This window comes from Osmia bicornis, chromosome 1 (assembly GCF_907164935.1).
Source record: "Osmia bicornis bicornis chromosome 1, iOsmBic2.1, whole genome shotgun sequence".
Classification (NCBI taxonomy): domain Eukaryota; kingdom Metazoa; phylum Arthropoda; class Insecta; order Hymenoptera; family Megachilidae; genus Osmia; species Osmia bicornis.
The window spans coordinates 6626838-6650873 of NC_060216.1; the positions used below are offsets into that span (position 1 = coordinate 6626838).

Sequence of the window (24036 nt, forward strand, 5' to 3'; positions counted from 1 at the left end):
ATGGTCGTATATATTTCGACGAAATATTTTCCGACAGTCTACTATTTACTATCGCCAGAAAATGTTTTCTCTTTTGGCTGGTTTATGGAATTCTGTTGGCGTGTAACCCCGAAACTAGCGAGCGGATTTGCTCGTAACGATACGTTCGGCAATTTCACGATGGGATACGCGCGGGTATCCTTCATCCTGTCGCGTATTTCATGAGTTTCGTGACCTTCCCACCCCTTTTCCTATCTCGTCTGACGAGAAAATTTACGAACTATGTAACGAACTAGACCTGGTCCGAATATTGTGTACGGAATCTACACGAAAAACCCGCAGGGACAGAAAAATAGCTGGTCGTAAAAAATACTGACGATCCTCGGTCACGATGAACCGCTTTCGGATCGAAAGGGTACTTTATAACTTTATAAAGTGACCCTTTACGTAACGAATATTTACGTTAATAAAGTGTAAATGGTGCTAATCAGAATCAACTCTGTTGATTTTCAGTTTTCGAACGACGAATCCCGTCGACTGTTCACCAACGGTCCCAGTGTACCAAAGAGTACCAAAGAAAATGGAAATGTCAGGGTGGTTACTTATGGATCGGTCGTGTTTCAATTGAAAGATGCGAATTTGGAAGCAGACAACACCTGTGACTTCGTGCTACGTGCGCTTAAAGTGGTCAGCAGAACCAGGGTGGCAACAGGATGTCTGGTGTGCTTGTCTGCAGTTCCGGTCTCGATGTTGATTTTTGGTAAGTCAGAATTTTACATTTTCAAATCCTAATTAAGTCTCTTTTTATCGTGTACTGTTCGTTACGTCGCGATCACTGCGATAAACGATCTGACGCGAGCCCATAATGAAAATCAAGTAGTACAACGTACGATAAGTCAGACACAGAAATTTTATTATCTTCCGCTGCGCGTATCCTCGATTCGATTCAATTTTGATTGTGAAGCAGACACGTAGGAGCATCAATTGAACCTTCTATTAGGAGAATCGTTCGCAGACCCCCACGTTCATTACCGCAATTAGCAAGCATGTTCGGAATATTTCAACAACCTCCTACGTACGGCTCGACTTACCGGTTGTCGTCGAACTAGTTATCAATAATTAGTCCCGCAGCTTTGCGAGATATCGCCGCTCTTGATATTATCGTCTGCCTCAGCATCTAGCTATATTCGTCCTCATCAGTGTGTTTAATGACTGTCGCAACAGTAATAGAGGGGAAATCTTGAAAGTTTCTTCGCGACAACGTACCTCCGTGTACGTTTGACGAGTCAAAGAACAGAGGGCAATTTTTTATTAACCATTTTGTAAACTGGCGTACTGCGAGCTTAGAATTAACGCGGGCCGAGAATTACCATGAATAAGATTCCTTTGTCGGCGTTCTCGGGATGGGAATGTATCTCAAGCTCCGTTTGTTGTGCCAGAAGTAATTTGACGCGATATATCTTAGCGGGCAATATTGCTCGTTACACGTTCGCTTGATTCGTGAACTGCTTTCATAAGAAAAGCAGCTAACGGTGTATGAAATGCACGCGGCTGCAATTTGCATACGCTTGAACGTTAATGCGATGAAAATGCTCAGGCGATGGTGAAATAGTTTATTAACCTTAGTCGCGCTAATTCCGTTGGGTCAGCTTATCTGCTATAACTACGATATCGTAATTAGTGTAACGCTTATCGAAACGATAGTTTCCTATTCTAATCTGTTATTTTATGTTTCCTCGAGAAAAATTGTAGCTCAGTTTTATAAATTACTGATTAAATATTTTTCCTGTTTCATGTAATTCCGTACACGTGAGCAAATACTTTCAAACGATAGTATATATTCTGCAGACGAATTATCGAGTTGGCCTCGTTTCGTCAGGTAAAGAGAACGCGAGTATCAGATACCGTCTGAACAGTGAACAACAAAGAAACTCGTACGATCAGAATTTAGATTCAAATCTGAAAGGAAACCTAAGCAAGGATGCGGATACCGGTACTCTTATGGCCATGTCACGAAAAATCATTCTCGTTTCGAGGCTCGAGGTTTCGTCAGAAGTTCGGGAAACACGGTGCTCGTTTAATCGACTCGGTCAGGTTTATGGCGCACGAATGCTTGACGTGCACTACTTACGATATGCAAGCCCGCTTCATTTTTCGCTAGGTATAGATTGTCGACGGTGAGAGGTGGCGGGGTAAGACAAGTCGTTAGAACGGCGCATTCACCTGCTCTCCTACCCTTATAGAACGTTCTCCAAATCGATACAGAGCGGTGTCGGTTCGTAGAAACAGGAATTACCTTCGAGTGTGAACGTTCTCATGCTCTCTAAAAAAATGTATCGTAACCAATTGCTTTGTTTGCATAGGGACGAGTGGAAAATTATTTTTTAACCAAGATCAAAAACCTTTTGAAAGAATTGTTTCGACGCCTGTTTTGACGCCGAGGGTGATAAGGATTCTCCATTCGATTTAGCAAATATTACCTTACTCATAAATCATCGATCTCTCTTTTTCATATTCTATGCGTTTGAAGAATTATTCAACGATTGTGAGTAAATAATTGCGTGTCAGTTAGGAAGAAGGGGAAAGATTATCGGTGCAAGGGTTCGCATGCTACGTTAAATATCGAAATAGGACGCGACACAGTGAGTGGAAGTCAGGCAACGCCATTATCGTTACATTATTCAAAGCAAACAGCGCGACAACTTTTTGATATCGATCCCACTCGATTCGCTTGCTCCGTCGACGTGAAAAAAAAGAAAACGATGGAGATGTCGTGGACAACGCGAGGAATCTCGTTGTGTTTCAGGATGGAAATTCTTCAACGAATGTCCACGGGAACCGAGAATACCGATTTACATGGTAATCGGCGGAACGTTCGGCTCGATGTTCATGACTTTGAGCATCTACTCGCAGATACGATCAAGAAGGCCAGAGGTGGTCATGGCGCAACCTCAAGAACCTCAAATCTCTTTCACGAAATTGATCACCGTCGTCTTATCGTTCTTCCTACTCGGCTGGTTCGTGATGGGTAAGTTTCGGGAGAAATTCAAGATTATTAGATTTTCAACCTTCCTGTACACGATTCTTTACCGTTCCTCCTGGTACCTGGATGACTTTCATCTTTGTCGAGTTTGTTTCTCGCGGGAAACGGATCGATCAGAAGCACGCTCAAGGCGGTCGTTCTCCACGTCCCGTGACCCCGAGGGTGCTTCGTTTAACTGTCCTCTCATTTTAATCCTTTTATCGCGAACACCGTCTTATATACGTACTTGAATACACCTCGCATTTACTAGCATTGGTTGGCTTGAAAGGGAATTACAAAATGATTCATGGTGGGTATAAGGTTGGAAAGAACCGAGGATGAAGATCAGATTCAAAATGAAAAACCTACACCGGTAAGAAAGTGTACAGCAATGCGTTTGCAGCTAAATTTATGTATTTTATGGTATATTATTTTTACCAAATGTCTTTTCAGTTATTTTAAAGTACGAACTAGAAAAATTGTTCCTTTTCCGAAATAAAATGTATATCTGTTGTACGCGTGAATATTCTGCGGTTCGAATAAATTTTATATACCAGGGCATACGTGTCGTAAAAGAAGCGAATAAAGTTTAGTTGCTCGTTTCGAATACTCGTGTTCCGCTGAAAGCGGAAACCGATCGATCGCGTTCTACTCGCGGGTAATTGGTCCGACATGGGTGATAAGTTGCTTCGATGCAACCTAATTTTCGTTCGTGATAGCACCTGGTCTACATAAGCAGCTTGCGGCTACGTTTATACGCGTAATTGCTTCGATCCGAATGTAACGAGCATCTAATTTCAACTTTGCTGCTCTACCTTTTTACAGGTAACACAAGCGACTCGTTATCGCGCTCCATTTTAATGTTTGTACCATTTAAGATAAAATTAAAATTTAACGTGACTCGCTAATTTTCTGTTTTCTGATTGGTTTGTCGTAGGAAATTTCTGGATTCTCAGCATCGAATGGCCAAAGAACGAGTCCACTTACTACGCACCGAACACTCATTGTAAAAATCGTTTATATATATTCGCGCTGGTACATTTGATCGTGATATACGTGGTGTTCGCGATCACGTTTCTCGTGATAATCGTGTTGGCTTCGTTCAGAATCCTGGATTGCCCTCTGCCGGAAAGGTAAGCGATTTAACAGGCATCGCGAGTTAGAAATGATCGATGAGTCGAGGTTTTTGGTGGAAAAATGATCGCGTTGACTTGTCGACAGCGCGATATCACGATATCATGGAGTTATGAAATTCGACGAACAGGATTTGTAGTTTACGATGCGATCAACTGTCGTGTCTTATATTCGTCCATGCAAACACGTATACGCATTGTTTTTAATGATTTCTGACACGTGTATCCTCGACAAGAGTTATTATAGATACGTGTATGTACGTGCAAAGCATTAATATTTTACCGATTTGATAAATAACTGACTACAGCCTACTTGTCACTTCCACAGCATTTCAGCGTGCCGAACACTTTTCAGGTATAACCTAGGTGCAAAATAGTAGGTCAACGAATTTAGTCGCGTGTACGCGTTGGAGGCTCATAAATACCAAAGAGGTCACGCGTTCACGATGAACCAAGCGTTTTCCGTTTCGCGTGTTCACGTAGAACCATCGGTTTTTGCTCCTCTCGTTTCCTCTTATCTTCGCGTTAACCGTGGATTCGCGTGATCGGAGAAATCGAGAGAAAGAATTACCCGACACGCGCGTCCAACTTTGTTCGCCGACTGACCTGGTCGCGATTAGCATCGACCACGAGATTCTGGCTCGCGCCACTTTTTCTTTCCGCGCTAATTACCGCGTCGTTGTGGTAAACTCGTTTCGATGTTTGCGTGTTAGGAAACCCTAATCGCTACCAATTACAGTTGCCTTTGTTAATTATAATAGCTGCGATATTTAGAAGAACAACCTTGCGTTTGTGTGTAGAATATATAATCTCGGTGTAGAATGTCGAAAGGATTTCCGTGTTTGCAATTCAATTTTCGCGACTATACGTCAGCCTGTTTCCATTCTCCTTCTTGCAGATATAAATAACCACGGCGGTCTAGCCGTTTGAGAGCTGCGGTACCCGAGGAAACGTGGACGATCTACGTGGAGGGTAAGGAGAAATGTGTCGTTCAGAGACACGCTTTGAAAACTGTCGTGGAGCAGAACGAGTGCAACACGGAACCGAATTCCGCTTATGTTTCTAACGACAAAGTTGCTCCCGAGACTATTCCAGAAAAACGTGATTTCATGTCCTCCTGTATTAATGGAAATGGAATGCAGTCCGAAATGAATACCGACTACAACGTTGAATTGGAGAAACAGCAAAAGGTTGAAGCGACTTTTGCTTCGAGTATGCACGAAGTTGCCCCATAATTCGTGACTTAGTCGTTCAAATCGTAATACAAGATCGTGGAGAATAAACGTTCGAAAAATTGTCGAATTCAAAAGTGCCATGGCTCGGAAGAAATTCTCTGACAAAATGAAGATTCTCTTTAAAAAAAAAAACCTGAAAAGCTATATAAATCAGACTTATTCGGAAAAACAAGAATTTTTCGCAAACCCGAGGGCGGTAATGGATACGTTTAGAGCGTCGATATTCTGTGTAGGTGGGCAAAAACCATGCGTTTCTCGAATTTATCGACAAAATCGTAGCTATCGTGGCTTTCGTGGAATTCAACGAAATACGTTAGCAAAGAGGGAAAATTCTGAAGGAAACCCTGACCGTGTTACGTATCGTTCGAACCATCCAAAGCGGAACCGAGCGAGAAGAAAATCGAGAAGGCTCAATACCGGAAAAGAGGGGATTATGGAAGTAGAACGAATCGAGTTCGATTGATTTCTGGAAAACGAACGGATGAGAAAGGTTATTGGTTCTTTATTGCAACGAGACATGGGTGTATACGTATGTAACGACCTGCCACTCGATCTAACGTCCGAATCCACTTGATCGAATCGAATTCGACGATATACCGCGGCTGCCAATGCGGATATACATATATATATATACGAAACATCCTCGACAAGGTTTCCTTTCAAACGCTTTAATGCGGTGAAAGAGAAGAAAAGACATTCGAACAGCTAACGAAGCAAACGCAGCAGAAAATTTGTCACGAGATTGCTGCAACTTTTCATTTTCTATTTTTCTTCATGTATGTTCTAAGGGTTTCGCGAAGCGACTCGGATACCTGACGCTGGGAGAAATTACGTAGAGGGTTCCCTGAAGAGAATTAGCGAAAGGAGAGTTTACACGATGGAGTTTGAGGTTGCAGAACATCCAGGAGCTTAATGGTGAAACGGGTAGACGATTGCTTCTCGACCCCTAATGCGTAATGTTTGTTGGAGAACTTAAAAGGTAAGCGACACGCTTTCGTTGTTCCTTTGAATGCTTCCGAGTTCGTTCGAAAGCATACGCTTGCTCAAGCATATATCGAGCTCGGTATAATACGTGGTAAAGTTCACAGAAAAGTGTGTACACTTTTTTGTCAAAATGCATACCTTCCCCCCCAGATTTATTGTCGTGCTTTCCGTGCATATCGTCTCGATGACGTTTAATTGTTACGTGAAAATCCGTACAAAGAGATTTTGTTGTACATACTACTTTTTATAAATGTTTTTATCGGCGGTTATAGGGTTCCATTCATACTGTTTGTCACGCAACTGATGCCTATGTCCATCATCTTCCACAAGGCATCGCGTTGTCAATTGGTGTCAGCAAAAAGTTATGTGTTTCTTTCGTGTATCAGCTCGATGCAATTCTCTAAAGCCTAACTAATAATATGTTGTCTGTACACTAATTTAAAAAAAGAGATCGTGTCGTGTCGTGTCGTGTCGTTCCTTTCATAGTTACATATGATAACGCGTGATCCGTAATAATCCGTTCGAAATGCCATCCCAGAATCCAAAACTTGATTCTCGTCTGATTTACAACTAAAGTAACGTAATACTAACTACCGTCGACTAAAAAAAATAAAACGGGACACGAAGATGTCCCCGCAAGGAAGAAGAGAAAGAGATAAATAATTGTCAATTAAATCAATGCATCGGAGATTTCATTCCATTGTCATGGAACACGTATAACCGATGACAATTTGATGTACGCACATATATATATACATGTTCTATATATATATATATGTAAATATAAAAATATGCATACAAGCTGGTACGTTAACGTAATCGTTATCAAAGCATCGACCAAATCAGAATGGGAGAGGTGATAGATATCAAAAATGAATAGTGGATAATTTGTATTTCTCAAAAATTATCCATTATCCATTTATGATGATTGATTAAATTTGAAATTTCATATGATAGGTGTTAACACGTTCACTGTGAACTTATGATCGTAGATATTCGACGGGTGAATGAAATAAGTTAAAATAATATGAACTATGATATAAATAGTAATAAGAATGGTAATATTAATTATGGGTTCGCAGTGAACGCGTTAAAAGAAAATTGCGTTCAGGAAGCGTGAATCTCGTTTGTCATCCAAATGACAATGTTTGATAGAAGATTTATCGAGACACGTTCGACGTCCATGATCGCGAGACGATTCGAAAACGGGTCCATTCTTAATCGTCCGTACAAATAGATGTTACCGATCTGTGCCAATATTTCGGCACGGATCATCGTATTAATCTGTATCGTGTACACTTCGTAGATGTAAATGTGTGTGAATCGTCTCCTGTTAGACAATTGTCTTCGATAATCATGATCGTTCTTCTGATTCGTGATGAAAGTTGCGAATAGATCATCAAAATTTCGAATATTTTTTCCTTTAATTATTCGCTCTCGTTTTGATTCGTTTAGTTTAATTATCCATTCACATTCTAATGCACGAAGCTGGAAGAGAATAATAAAACGCGTTTAATCGGTGCAGAGATCATTTTATTTTCAGGAAATTCGAATGGTACGGAGTAAAATTATATTTTATTTCCAATCAATCGAGCGCGTACACCCACGTCGATATTACGATTTGTGAATGAATGTAACCTGGCAAAATATCGTTCAGTAAATAAAAGTCTCTAAGAATCTCGGTAAACAAAAATGAACGATTTTCGAGAATCAACAATGAAATGTAAACTGATGAATCAATGAAAACAAGTATCAATGAACGCGTGGGAACGACTGGTGGGTGCAACATATGAAAAACAAAGGAACAGAAGGAACGATCAGTTAATGAAACGCGTCGAAACAAGGGGCAAGATTATTTTACATGACACACATATACACTAATTGCGTAGATGATGGAAGCAAAGACAATTTGAGGGAAAAGTGACCTGAATTGCAGTTACGTCTGTACTTTATCGCATGTTCAACGTCTTGAAAAAATGCTGTCAAAAATATGGGACCACCTTTTAATGCTTATAAGAAAAAAAAAAATAGAAAAATTAAATTTGCGGTGCTCAAATGTAATTTGCCAATCTGTCAAAAAAGTGAACAACGTTTAACGAATATTTGACTGGAAAGAAAAATTAAATATCAAAAATTAATTTTTCTCCATCGATATACAAGTCACAAAAGATTTTAAACGTTTTCCAAATTTTAGTTTGGAGGTGCCATTGGTGGTCCCCAAATTTCGGCCAGCAGTAGTAAATAAATGTTCCCTTGAAATCTCGCGAAACGGCGTTTCATAAGAATCTTTCATAAAATAACTAGAGTAAGAGTAATCGTATAAGTGATTTCGACAAAGGTTCGCTCGCAATTTATTTACCAAACGAATGCTCAACTTTCTTCGGCACTCGATTGTTTCTGCAATCTTCTTTCATGATTTCGTTCGTATCATGCGACTAAATCGCAGACGTAAGTGTAGCCATCGAACCTTTTCGATTCAGTAGTCGATGAATCCTTGTTTGTATCCCGAAGAGTCAACGAAACGTACAATTCCGATAGTTGCGATGATGTTTCACATAGCTGGAACGCATTGAAGTCCTTATCAGTTGTGTGCGAGGTAGGCACACGCATTGAATGATCAATTTAGATCATCATCGTCATTCGCATGCGTGTGCACGTGGATGCATGGAATCGTGAACGTGCAACAATTGCTAGAATTTCGACAGGCTTCGTACGGGCCTGTCAATTTTCCAGATAGCACCAATGAAAAATCGTGGAAACCTGATACGATCAAAATTCACGGTATACCATTTTGTTCTGAGAAAATGCTACCGAGCAATCGACGAAAAACTGACTCGATTCGCTAGAAAGTTGAATTGAGGCAACTCTGATAATCTGATGAGAGTAGTCGAGCGAAAACGAATCGCGAGAAACTAAATATTCTCTGGCAGATGAGAATCTCTGAAGTTTCAATTAAAACATTGCACGACAAAGATGAAATTAAACCAGGGTACATGCGTTCACGATTTGATTTAACGTTTCCACGAATCTCAATGGCTGATAAAATGGACGTAGTGGTAGGTGTACGTATCCAATTGAGTCGAGAAAGGGAAATTTTGTTATTCAGCGAGCGACCAAGCTACGATAACTTTCCTTTCCATGACTTTTCCCGTTAGATTATAAGGATTAACAATTGTGTTGATATATCTAATGTTAACGTGTCGTTGGATTTATATAGAATAGAGAGCTTATTTATTTTTATACTGTATGGTTTGATAGCGTCCAATATATTTAATTGAACAACGACGAAACATGCTATTTGTTATTATCGCGATGTTTCTTCGTTTCATCGTATTTGAACAGGTCCCGTGCCACCAGTGGCCCACATTGTTTATTGCAAACATCATTTTAATTAAACGAGATATCTCACTGTTTGGTTTAGCTCTAGAAGTGAAACGAATACATAACAAAAATGTAGCAAATTCGATATTGGACGAATGTTAACATTAAGAAACACTTATAACCTCTACATAATTTGTACTTGTAAAGGGCATAAGTACTTTTTAAAAAATAGGTGGCATGGAACACTTGAATTTAACATATTGATTTTACCAATAATTAACGACCGTCGTATAGCTAATTCATTATCGTACGTGTATGTATAATATACATATAATACGTATCTATAATTATATGCGTGTGTCTCGTACGTAGAATCACATCGTGTCGTTTTTTCGTCGATTCTTAGAGATGAATACTTGAAACGCGTATTGTTTAGCTGTGTAATAACTATTTAGTAGTGATTAGGATAATTTGCACGCAATTGTGTCGCGAATCGTGGTCCAGGCTTTAACGTAGAATTCACCGTCGTAACACTTACGAGTGTTTCCTTCTTTCGGACCGGAAGTAGCATCGAGAACCGTGCGATCCACCTTTCAGGTTCAATTTTCGACTATCACCGTTACTCGGCGTATAAATGGTAACTCATTTAACGTTCTTTAAATTAATTTCCTGTTTCTTCTTCTTCTTCTATTATCATTTGTTGGAAATGAAATGGTTCTCGTCGCTGTTTACCGAATCGATCGAAAACTATCGCAAACATCGATTACATTTTTCTATACCATTTGCACTGTTCCTACGAACAACTGTGAATCGTATCGTATCGATATATACCTCACAATCGTCCGTGTGTAAAAAGAAATTTAAAAAAAAAGAAGAAGGAAAAAGGAGCGATCGCGTCGTGCGCTAAATCGACATCGAAAACGGTACCTTCCTTTCAATGTATGGCATCAATTACGATGTCGGGATGTTCCCGACGCAACTGTTAATTGGACCGTCCGGTTAATATCAACGTAAAACAACAGAATGGATAGATACTGATCAACGGTATACGTTGCGGGAAACGTGTACGGGAAAGTACTCTGCGATTACCAGATAACCTCGTGCCGCTATATTGATTTTCTTGGTCGATGGAGGACGCCGGAAGAACGCTTTATCTACTTCCCCTTTTATTAAGAATATCGTCGCAAGGAGTGTAAGAAATGATGACGCTTGTTTCTAAAATATGGGCATATACCAAACAACTTATCGTTCGAAAATTAACACCTTACGAACGCATGACCTTTAAACCTCCATGTGAACAGTGATATTAATTTCGGTATAAATTTCAGTGAACCTTCAAAATATTAATTCCATCTATTATTAAAATAAATTTTCAATCTGTCTGTATGTTTATACACATCGATGCCGTCGATAAAGCGTTATTCGAGCGAGCACGACGCACACGCTTTCGTTAGTCTCTCTCATTGACCATTAAACGTTCATTAAATGTTCACTCATTTTCTCTAAATACGAACGGGTCCTCGTATCGGGTCTCCCGAGGGTATTTTATCTATCTGATCAACGAACAGCAACGAAGTCCTAGCGAAAGAGATCGCTCGCTGCACTGGGAATTATCCTGTTCAATGACCCAGCGGAACATTCGAATCTCGCAGAGGTATATCGATCGCGGCTCAATTAAAGTGCATTCGATTGCATCGGGGATGAGACTTCGAATCGTGGACTCGTTCCGACGTCAGTTGCATCTACGACGAAGACTTCCGAGGGTCCAATCACTGCTTTCAAATAACCATCAGCGAGAGACAACATTCTTATTGAATAATACACTGCTTTCCAAGCAACAAATCGCATTCAAATCGCGTTCGAAAAATCAGCGATCAATGATGGCAGGATGACGTCGCTTCGAGATCGACCTTAATAGGTGGTTGTAGAAAGAATGACCAACCCCCAAGAGTATATCGAGAAATATTTTTTTAGAAACTCACCAAACGTTTCCAAGTACCAAGCGACTTTTTATCAATCGAGACCTCGAAGCGTTGATACATCCGGTCGAGCGTTTGTAATTTTTCTGCAAAAACGTTCGCTGATTGTTCGAGCGATCGGACTAACATTTTATCTAACGTAACATATCGCTTTTTAATGGTAGATGTACGTCGATAACCGTTCTAATGTTACAAGTTGTGGTCAAGTACTTGCTTACACCGAAGGGACGTGTTCCAAGAAGTTGTATGCATCTTCCGTGAGAAATGCGCGCAGTTCTTTTTATTCCTTCTTTATGACACTTTATCTACGAGTGTATTTTTAATCTTAATGATTAATTGATGATTATTCGAGAAAGTAGGTTCTTTGTAGCATAATTTATTCTACTGGAAGTGTTAAATGCAGGCGAAACAATGCTTAATCAATTCTGAGAGCTAGGTGGAACCACTTGTGGTTCATTATAATTCATTAGTGGTTGCGTACATAAATTGCCCGACGGTAAAGTGTTAACTTTACTGGATACATTAGCGTGCTTATAATTTCATAGCAGCATCGCGAGGCTCATTTTCCTGGGAGTCGTTTCGAAAACTGTATAGCCCAGTTTCCTTTCGATTTTCAATAATTTAATTCCAAATATATCAAACATTTGAGTTTCAAAATAACTGTTTAAAATAATATAATTAAATTACGTTTACTTTGATGAGGCTATATATTCTGTTGTATCAAACTCAATGTTTGACAACATAAAGTTGAAAATACATTCAGAATGTCTATAAAAGCAGCTCGTCAATATATATCCGTTTGAAATAAATTCGCCAGCGAACTGCAACGTATTATCTGCACAGAACATGCAAGGATGAGCTACATATAACGTCGGCGGTTTATCTCGCTGCATGTTTCGTTAAATTAAATTATCCTCGAACTGATGAATCCTTACCCAGTATATTCGTTAACGTGTATACAAAATACGGACTGCTCTGTAGCTCGCTAATCAAACGCGATTAGAATCTGCGCGTATTTCATTTACGTGATACACACACACACACACACGCGCGCGCACAAACACCTACACGATCCATAATGAAACCGAGGATAGCGTAAGAGAAAAGAAACGGAGTAATTGAGAAAAAGATTGGAATGCGTTCCAATCGAATAAACTGAACAGTGCAAGTGCACCTTGATACATATATCTATTTCGTCGTAGAATGAAGAACGACTGGTTCGTAATTGGAAGACAGATTTGTTAATTGTACGCATTAAGTTTACGACACTTTCCACCATTCCATTATGAGCAAAACGATTGTAAGCGGTATGGTGAACTCATATTGTGACCCATTTATAACGTAACCGCCGAGTACTGAGAATAAAAAGTGTCTAAGTGGTACATATCTGATGTGTACACGTATATCTCAGCCCTGAAAAGGTACGATCCTTCTAACCTAGACCATTGTCCATTTTCCAGCTTCTCCCTTCCCCTGGCAATCCATCGGAACGAGCTACCCTGATCGTCCCCTGTTATTGTTCAAGATGGAAGGTTGAGCAATGGAAGAACTTCGAAGGTAAGTTCAAGATTATTTGTAATTAAAAATATATTGGGTTGTTTAACAAATTTTTAGTGAAATTTAATAATAAGGTGAAGGTAATTTTAATGCACATATTAGTAATCCTACGTTATGGTAGATATTTTTAAATCATGGTAGCTAAGGGTTAAATATAATAACTATCAAGGGAGTGCATCGAGTTTTCGCTCAAAACAGAATACGTAATAAGAAAAAGAGAAAGAAGAGACAGCACCCTTTTTGTTAGAAATCAGCGTGGTCCAGCGGACCCAGCGTTACGTAGTTACTCTAACAAATAGGAAATTCAATCTAAATGTAAATACGTGGCTGGAAAGGGGGAATTCCGGAAGGGACAAAAGAGAAAATATAGAAACATCCAGGGACAAACTTCGTCAAACATAACATTTTCCAACTTCCCGTGAACTTGCATCAATTTGGATGCGGTTTCCCTCTAACCTTCTTAGAACGACATTAAACGATCGCGAGGGTGTGCATCGTTTCCGGCGAAAGGAAATCGATGACGGAGAATTCGATAGTGTCGCGAAGATTTACGAGGAATAGCAAAAGGAAATAACGTAAGAAGCGATTCGACGTCGAGGTTCAGCTGTTTCATAGACGTTTGCAAATTTTCGTCGGTCGTCGTCGAAACTGTACCAACGGGATTACATTTCCACTTTTATTTCAAGACTGACACGTTTCGAAAAAAAAAGATCCTGATTGACCTTCGTGTAGTCTGAATTTTTATTCGTTCAGGCTGGGATCAAATCATTGCTATTTCAACGCTTTCCTCATTTCCCTCGGGCTCACTGCGAACATTGCTGTACATGTATATTGTTTGAGATTTGGCGAATTCGTTTGCAAAACTACCTTGCTTATTATATCAGCTCGCTTTATATCATCCCTTTTTCGACGATTCTTTTTATCAAGGGTCTTTAGATCCACAACCCTAAACAAAGATCGACGGTTTCCGATAGCTTCGTGAATTTAATATCACCCCATAACGTATTCGACGAGATCACTGAATATTTCCACGGTTGTTGGAACATCCTATTTAACCTATTTCCATCGACAGCAGTACAGATGACAACATTAGAGTTAAACGACTGTTGTCCTTTAGACTCGTGTTTCCCTTGCGAGTAATTCGAGTGGCTGCACTTTAGGGTTGACATTCGACGATTTTATTCGAGCCACAGCAATTCTACTCCCGTCACGTGACACATGACCTAGAAAAGGAAAAAAAGGACTCGGCGACAAAGGTTCCTGTCCAAAGAAGAATACCTGAAAGAGGCGGACATTAATTGTCGTCGACGTACACACACTCGTGAACGTGTTCGCTCCTCTCTTGACAACCATTTAATCGTCCTGCCTAACGTTATTGCGGTCGATCAATTAAAATTGTGGGAACCATCAGGATCAAGTAATTTCGATGCATAATTGTTGTTCCTGGTTATCACTGGAATCGTGCGATAGACCGCGGTTTACCAGGATTATTATGATTTGTTATCGCAAGTGCATTGCGTAACATCAGTTTCCCTCTCTAGTATAATTTTGATTTTATCGCACGAATTATGGACACTACAATTTTCGTCGAACAGAGAGCTGGTTTATTAAGTAAAGTTTCCAAAGGAATATAGAATCGTTCGAATTACTTAAAGGGTTACTTGCGCCTTGTCACCGTCGCGTATACGGCAACTAGACAAGCGGAACGATGGGACTTTAATGTTCTACGGAAGCGGCGAATCAACTCGATGGAACGGATTATGGAAATTTATTCCTTCGCGTTTCGAACCGGGTCAAGGTCGACGGAAGTCGTGGGGTTGTTCTGACACTTAAAACTCCCGAACTTTCGGTACTCGCGTTCGAGTTGCTGAAATCAGATGTTAATATTTATAAATGGAAATTTCCCAAGTACTATGTCCAATTAATATTTCCTGAACATAGTAAACCTCGTCGACGACGATTTCAATCATACTGAAATTTCGAAATACCTACCAGATTGCTTCATAAAATTTGCATTCACGTTAAACGGGGGTACTGCTACGTTTTATTACTGAAATCACTTCATTCTGGAAAAGGTTCGTTCGTTGATGTTTAAAGAGGAACGATCACGAACATAAGGTGTATACATCGCTGGGGGTGCAATCAGTATAATCAACAACGAATGATTTTCATGAATAGTGAACGGAATCGATGTTCCATAGACGGGAGATCTTATCACGAAAAGTTAATATCCTCTCCGATGCGGGGTATACATACGTTCAAACTTGTGATTAAAGAGGTAATGCAGTCCGGTATCGCATTACCACCATATTGGCCGATGTGCAACAACCGGTGCAATCTCTCGACCCCAGCACCTCTGGATGCTGCATTGTATAGAAAGTTTTTCTATTACAGGTCACTTAGTGGACCATTAACTGGCTTTAACGGCTGCCCTGTGTCAAACGGAAACGGCTTTACCTAGTTAAAAGTAGTTGTTCCGAACGCTGATCGCTTGGAGGATAAGTTTGCACGATCGATGGTGTAGGACGATAAGTAGAATTTCGGAAACCCAAAATTCGTAGAGATTAAATGATAACATATGGTGGTAATTACGAGCAACACTTGTTAAAATTTATATCGTTCTTTCGTTAAGTTTAAAATATTAATAAAAGACTAGTTCGACATGCAACTCGTGACAATGTTTCTCCAGTAATCTTTTCGAATCTTTTATCATTTATCTCGAAAGCCTGGCAAATTGGACGAGCGTATTTCTGACTGAAAAATTGAAAGTTTCCACAATTCTCCACCTTTCAGAAGTCACGTACAAACCCCGACACTGTTACCTCAAAAAGGGAAAAAAGTAAAGTGTCCGCTATGAACGACGAACGCTCTTCGAATCGTGAATTAGATCAGTAGTCGACTTATAAATATTTTTGCTTCTTCCTGCAAAACTATATTCACTGCCGTTTGGCCCATGGCTTATCGCGAAATCTGGCATCTGCCGAAGTGCGCAACGTTCTAATTCAGTTACTAAATCACGTCCAACGGGATTCGGAGGGTTAAACGACGATGTCAAAACGAATTAAGTCTTTTAGATGAATGTTAGACAGCAACGCTTTCGTTTGAAAGCTGAAGATTTCTGCAGATGGGCGATCGCGATTGCGTTCGTGATCCAACGTCGATACGTCGATAAAGGGAGCCTGGTGTCCAAAGAAACCGATGGATCGAGGTTTGAAAGGGCACATTGTTAAGGAACAGGTAAACCCTGGAGGCATCGACAACGCGTACAATGTTCTGATATCGCGGCCTATGCTTGTTACGTCGAATTTCTCATTGTTCCCTATGATGACATTTACCCTTTGATGAATCGATGAGTCTTCCCCGAAAATGAACCAGAATCAAGATCGGTTGTCCTCGATAAATTGCCTGACACACTATTTACCTAAAATCCATTCTACCCTTTCTATCGTTAACGAGTAACTTAGTTTAGTTGTGTTCTTTTTTGTTTTGCAATCGTGTACTCGTTTCGTTTGTCGAACAAAACTCGTTTGGAAATTTGTTTCAACGCGTTAAACGGGCGTGTAAACTTCCCACTTGTTACCTTATCAAATTAATATAATTGTTTTTCTCATGCCGACGGGAATAGATAGAAGTCTGTATTAGATTTGTGTAGCGAGTAGATTTGAAAAGTTTCTTTTCACTCCAAATACTCTCAGGGATTATGAGGGAAATGCGGATACTAAGTTTAGAGTTCAAGGGAAACGCGCGATCACAGGCTGATTCATTGCAAATGACACCAGTAAACACGTGGCTGATGATTGCCTTGGATCTCCTGCCTTGAATGTTGGTTGTCAGTTTGTTGGAAATTCTCTCGCTCCACTGAATACTCGCAGTTCTGTTGCTCGCAGTTCTGTTACTCGCAGTTATTAGAAACGCGAGGTGAAACAGGAGCAAACTTGGTAATTAATTTTGAAAATCTCGTCGTTTCACGCCTTCGACTTTCCATCCTTTCGGATTACTGCAAAGACATTCAATGAAGGACTAGATTGAAATTAATGTTATCAAAGTATGCATAATATTTCATCTTCTTATGCTTGTCTTCAGCTCCGACGGACGTCGTTGCCAAGAAAATGATAAGAATTTTCAATTTAAACGTTGAAAGTATTAACACCATATTGTCTTCTGGTAACGAAACAATTCAAAATAAAAATACACTTCTCTGAAGACAAAATTATTACATCCCCAACCTAACACTTTCAACCGAATGAAGTCCATCTTTATACACCAAGCCCTAACCTGTCGTCAAGGCGATGGAACCGCTGGCAGGGCGATAGGCACCCAACGTACGCTCAAGAAAGAAAAAAAAAAGTATATTTATAGTTCCAACCCCTTGTTGCCTTTGCGCCCTTTCCTCCAGTGCTATTTCTTCTATTTGAAATCACTCAGGCATACATCGAAAGACGATTTGCCGAGCACGACACGCCCACCGTGAACAGCACACGCATCCGGAGCATCCGCGACGCAACCGGAAAACCGGATCCCGACCCAGCCGGAACTTTTCACGCGGGGTTTGCCTTAAGACCGCAACAAGCCCCTCTCTATTGTCGCACCCCATACGCGGCGGAATTGCTAACACAGTTAACGTAACACCAACCGGGTCAGCCATGGCTGTGAATAAATTCAACGCCAGGTAACCACTGCATTCTCTCATTGTATATAATGGAAAAGTTACGTAACACTGTAAGTTACTGGATTAAGTAGAAGCGGAAACAGTGTTACCGGATTTTATTTTTTAATATTTTCATTTACATTTCCTATTAACAAATTGTTGGATCCAATCAATTAACTGCACCGTATGGAAATTGGTAATAGGCCGAATAGCGTAGGATTGCATGTGCATCGGTGCCAATGCAATTTCGTTTCATCGCACGCAATGCATCGTTGCAAGCGGCGGAAACGCGTTTAGGCTCGCGTGAAATATCCCGCGTAGATTTATCATTACTCCAACCACGGTTCGCTTTAACGTTTAATTTAATTACAGTGCAATTTCGCTGAGTACCGGTGCGCGAACCGATAAAACGTTTTCACCTGATGAAATTTCTGGCTCACAGTGGGTGCATCTTATTATGACCAGCGGTTTTGTATCTTTTGTAAAGATACCTCTGAAAGAGCGTATGCTAGTGGAAAAACGACATTTTTCACTGAGACGCCTTAATCTCGGATGTTTCGAAGTGAATTATAATTTTGAATAGCTTCGTCGCCCGTACATGAACGTTGTTAAGAGATCTCTCTTTGACAACTATATTTTATCATTTATCATTTTCTATTCTATTCTTGTTGCTTGGAATCAGTCAAACTAAACGTATATAGGAGTTTTATGCTGTTCATAGTTTTACGCGCGGAAAAATCAATTTTCCTTTTTGAGAAATCACCATCCAGCTCAGCAATATTCCAAAATCCACGTCGTCAGCGTGATCTTTAGGTGAATATACAACGGAGAGGCACGTAAAGGGAATTTTCACGAGGAAATCCGTGCTTCTCGCGCAAACACTGAAGAGTTAGCTGTGCTTCGCGTTATAGGTTTATTCATGCGTAGGATGAAACTCCTGTCAAAATTAATTCCTGGTTGCGAAGCTTTCATCGTTTCGTTTTTATTTTTTAAATTTTATATTATATTGAACATTTCCGTTTACAAATTCGAGTGGTTAATTTTATTATTTACTTTCTCGGGAAAGAAATTTCTTCCACGGCTCCTTCGACGAAAACCACGTGCAATTTTATCACGACAGTCTGCAGTCTCAAGTGCATCAACCATATTGTGAATGAACCCTTAAGAACGACCTAGTAGAGGCGGGAACTGAAGAGAACATTGGCTACGTCGCGTGCATGAGAAGAAAACACATTGAGTATAGGGAGGAAATGTTGCAAGAGCGGTGGAAGAGGAAGAGGGTAACAGTGTAAGGAGAACGAAGAGGAACGGAAAGAGGGAGAGAAAGAGCGACGGGAAAACTTGCCCCGGCTTTATTGATTTCGTTCTCTGGCTGTCGGAGGGTGGCTATCATCGAGCATTGCTTCCCTTTCTTGCTTAGCTGTTTCGAACAGCCTAGTATCAGAGGATAAGGGGTAGTGAGAGGAAAAGAAGCAACAATGATTGCCAGGAGGACGGAAAGACTTCTGATATCTTGGCCAAATCCGCAATTTCTTACGCGTGGAAGCCGTTCTAGGCTCGACCCAAGGAGAAACTACCCTCGTTCTCCATCCTGGGGATCTGCCTTCACTGTTTGCGTGCTCGTCGCTCCCTCCTGACCACGAGAAGTAGTTGACGATCGAGATCGTGTCTGGGGCTCCCTGAAAGTTATAGTCTCTTTTTCGCAAGGGCACAATCGTAAAACGCAGCTTTCCGCTCGAATTACTCGACTCGAAAGAACATCCTGCTAATGAAAACTCCACGAAGAAGCGCCTCTTCAAGATCTAACAGATTCGCTACAGAGGTGGATCCACGTCGGCTGTGATTTTAGCAATATGATATCATCCAGCAAAGGTGCTAAAGCGATGGAAGCACAGGTGATTAAACAGGGAATATTTATGCTGATACCGTGAATCGCGAAAACAGTTTTCAGTGGAAGGAAATATTAAAGAAAACAGTCCTGCCAGTGAATTTACTTTTGCTTATAAATCGTCGATATATACAAGGAAGGAGCTTCGTAAGCTACCCTCTACCTTTTTCTGCAGATATTTGCATATTTTTCAACCGGTTTCTTGAAAACGACGCATTTCATTTCGACGATATCTGTACGAATTCTTTTTATGGCAAAGAAGGGGCGCACCTGAACTGTTTCCTTCGATCACGGAAAAATATATTTTCGATCGATTGTTTGGCTACCGGAAGGCACAAAGGGCTTCTTTATCGGCTGCCACTCTTAAAAGGATCCTTCGAGGAAATACGATTTCTCAGTTTTTAATTTTCATTCGAAGGACAACCTCAAACGTACAAAGCAAAATATCAAATGTTCCTTACAATATGGAGATTTATCATAAAAATTTCTTTGATTCTCTTTATTTCGACGACACTAACGTCTTCGTCGTCGCGAAGCACGCATTTTGTCTTAAACAAAGCAGATTACCGACACGAGCAATTCAGGCAGAAGAGATTTACTCTTGAGAATATTCCAGCTAATCCTTTGAGAAGGAAGACGAAGTACGCGTAATAAGGGTCGAAGTTATTTGTCCAATTAACGTTGCCCTACGTGGAAGCCCTGTCGCACGTGGCCAACGAAATTCGCAAGGCTGGCAGTTGCCAGTCTTCCATCATTTGGAGAGTAGTTGGACTGATTGTGGAAACCGTATCGCGACGTTCCGCACCAGCTGAAATTTACCGATCCCTCTTGTCATTCGTCACTTAGGAACGATCGTCTGTACCTTTTGATCCATGCTTTTTGCACCGGTCGAAAGACGGTCGTTTTAATTGAGATCGCTGGTCTGGAAGGCGAACTTTCAAGCCTTTGGATTAACTTTGACGAGTCGAAGGGCTCCGCGTAACATTTAATCAGAGATTAATTAGTTCTTCGTAGGAAACTCGCTTGTACCAATAGCCTGTGTTGCGGGATAAATGGAACAAAAGCCAGATTAGTTGGTACCTTTCGGTGAAAGGGAACAAGCTTAGCGCAAGTTGTTAAACTTAAACGAGTCAGTAAAATCCGTGAGAAAATATCGACGAGAGTGAAGTTTATGAAGCTCGTTATATTTTTAAAGGCAATATACTTCGAAGAATATCCCGAATCGTTTTTAATATCTTCGGCGAATCGCGTGAAAATTCGCGTCACGAAAGTTGGAACAGGAGGACACGAAAGAGCAAATGTTCACGATCGAAACGTGTCGTTTTAAAGAAAAAAGGAACTGCAAACAATTGACTTTCTACATGGAATAACGTTCCGATGAGCCCGGGGCGATCGATCCGGCGCGACGTTGAAATACCGCAAAAGCTGTGAAAGCGGGAGAGAAAAGACGCGAGAGAAAACTGAAAGGTCGCAACGTGTCCAGGAAATTCAACATTCGTTTTAAATTTGCTGAATCCGTTTTCATTTAAACAAATTTCACTGGTCAAATAGACAAAAGATTCTGATGGTTTTTCATTAGGTATCACGTGTTTGTGATTCCTACTGTCCAGCGACTTTTAACGAAGACGTATCGAGCCAGGTAGCTCTATCCAAGCCCCATAAACGTTTATCTCCGTGCTGTAGAGCCGTTTGCCGAGTCAAAAGCGTGAAACTACCACCTTTCCAAAAACGGAGGGAAAAAGTGTAAGTTTGACACGGGCGTGGGTCATTAACGAGATCGAGCACGCGCCAATGGCTAGGTCGAATAGATCGTCGAGGGTGTCTGGGTAGAATGAACGACACGGGAAAAAAAGACCGGGGGCAGAAAAGAAAATCTTCAGGATCGTCGGCACAAAAGGCTAACATATGTTTTGTGGAACGTGCTGGTGGCAAGGGTCGGTCGATCGAGATGCAAAGAGACATTCGAACGCTGAAAGCTGAATTCAGCCCCAGATCCTTGCAAATAGGTGTTAAACTAACCCAACTTCCGGCGTGTTCTGCGAAGTTTCGCGTTGTAGAGAGGCAATGTCCCGGAAAATTGTTAGATTACTTACGTTACCGACCAAGCAAGAAAGTCGAGGGACGTGCATGCCTTCGATTTGACCTTCCTTTCCTTGAACTCACCCGCTTTGACCTCCTTTACTCGTCTCCGGTATCCTCTCTCTTCCTCCTTAGTCATAGTCTTGACTACAAGTCGGCCCATTAACTTGCCAGACACGCGATTCAGCTTGTCAGCTTTTTACAAACCCCCGTACACGTGTATGCCTCGCATTTGTACACGTTGGGTATATTTGTAGGGTATACTGATCGGGACAAAAACTAACCTCGTTAACGCGTTCACTGTTAGGGAAGTTAATGATAGTCCGAGATGCAAATTTAATAATGAATAAAACAAAAGGAGAATGGTGCTGTGCTAATGATAACAGGAGATAGACTAAAGGTATAAATTGAAAAAATTGAACCTATTAGTAACCATTGCTGTTACGCAACTATTTAGCCTGTTTAAATTTCCAAAGCCACAGCTAAATAAGTTTTACAATCAAAATGAACAAAAGCGATATGCCTTTGTGTATTTCGCAGTCAAAGGGCTGTTCCGATCCCATAACCGCGATCACGCGGTTTCGCAACCACCGATACTTGTGCCCGCCAACTATTCGAACGTTTAACGAATCGCGATCTGACGGCATTAAATCAGGATGCAGAGAATTCTCCCTTTCCCACCATAACCATCCGACCAAATAGGGTAGCGTGTCGAGCGAATCGATCTGCCGTGTTCCACGAAACATTAAATCACACGGTTGAACGAACGGCCATCGGCAATATGCTACTTGTTTACTAAATCACTTCTCATTGACTACTTCGCCAGACAAATAACCACTAACAATAATGAGGGACACTTGATTGTGCAGCAAAGCCGAAGACGCGTGCACCGACTGTGTGTTCTTTCATCCCCCAACTCCGTTCGATCGTGTACGGATCGAACGTGAGTGTAATCGCAAATACGTGTGGGGTGGGTGAGTGTATATGTTTGGTTATCATCCCTCGGGAAACAGTGGCCCAAAATCCTGCGTATTTGATGAGGTGGGCGATTACGGACCTGTGTCGCTAAATATTATAAACTCGCGAGATAACGAGTAGCAAACAGAAAATAGAAGGGTGCTTTTAAAGGGATAATAGGTTTATCTAATATCGGCGAGGGAATGTAGGGTGTTTCTTCGTTTGGAAAGTACACTTCAGAGATTACGAGTCAAACGGAATAACAGTTGATACAAAGTAACGCTTAATAAATCAGTACTGCAGTTAATTGTGCGATTCGTAAAAGTATCGTCTTTCAGTGAATCTTCATTTTTGTTTTTCTACATTCAAACTAGATACTTTGATCTTTTCCTCTCTGATTTTGATGATCCTCGACGGTTTCCCGTAATTAGCGGACCGGTAAAGGGAAAAGTAATTATTTGAGCTCAAATACCGTGCACGCTCGGCGATATTTATTTTATCGAAGCAGGAGAAGAATGCAAATTTGCGTGTCTCTCTTCTCTGTCTCTCTCTCTCTCTCTCTCTCAACACTGTCAACACGCTCCATTCGGCGGTAAATTAATTATACCGAGGCGAGTGTCGTGTCATCTACGGAATCTGCATGGCAGACGTTGAACGGCACTTCCAATCTTCCCCGACATCTGATCCCCGAGCAATTCGAAATCGACAATAAAAGAAACTCACGATCGAGTCGAATGCTACCAACTGTTATGTCGCATATTGTGCCAACGATGAGTATGCAAAAAAAAAAAACACCGTCGAAAAGAAAAGTTGCCTGGTCATTAATACGAATTTGTCGTGACGGTGGCCACTCTGATCGAAATCGATGACGACTCCATTTTCGACGAGTCGTGCACGCGGTCATTGGGAATCATTAATTTTTTTCTTCTCTGCCCTATGCAACCCTCCGCGCAAACACATTTTTTCGAGCCGCCCTCCGTTGTCACGACAAGCAAACATTGGAACTGTTTGGGTCTCCAAACGTGTTTATGACAGTTTCCATCCAACCTAATCACCAACTACGACTATCTGTGTAACCATCCGAATTATATATTCAGCATCAATGAACTTATTAAGGTATTAACCTGTTGTAAACCCACATTAATTAGCCCACTGCTATGACCCAACTACTTAAAGTTATAAACTGCAGAACCTTTGATTTATCAGATCACCTACCGCCGTTAATACAATTCAGTGTGCAGGACTTGTCGATTG

The 24036-nt window shown here is 40.9% G+C and overlaps 1 protein-coding gene across 7 annotated transcripts in view; it reads left to right on the forward strand.

Moving 5' to 3' along the window:
- The window catches only part of LOC114881767, a 38295-nt gene extending 25256 nt beyond the window's left edge, over window positions 1-13039 (forward strand). For 4 of the 7 annotated variants that reach the window (XM_029198631.2, XM_029198645.2, XM_029198638.2 and 1 more), the window contains 4 exons: window positions 493-739; window positions 2786-3007; window positions 3939-4134; window positions 5033-13039. In XM_029198631.2, coding sequence (XP_029054464.1) covers window positions 493-739; window positions 2786-3007; window positions 3939-4134; window positions 5033-5042 — 675 coding nt within the window. In that variant the 3' untranslated portion in view covers window positions 5043-13039. Of the gene's footprint in view, window positions 1-492; window positions 740-2785; window positions 3008-3938; window positions 4139-5032 lie in introns of those variants that run through there. The other 3 variants (XR_003790325.2, XM_029198656.2, XM_029198652.2) reach the window with 3 other exon arrangements.
- The last annotated feature ends 10997 nt before the right edge of the window (window positions 13040-24036 follow it).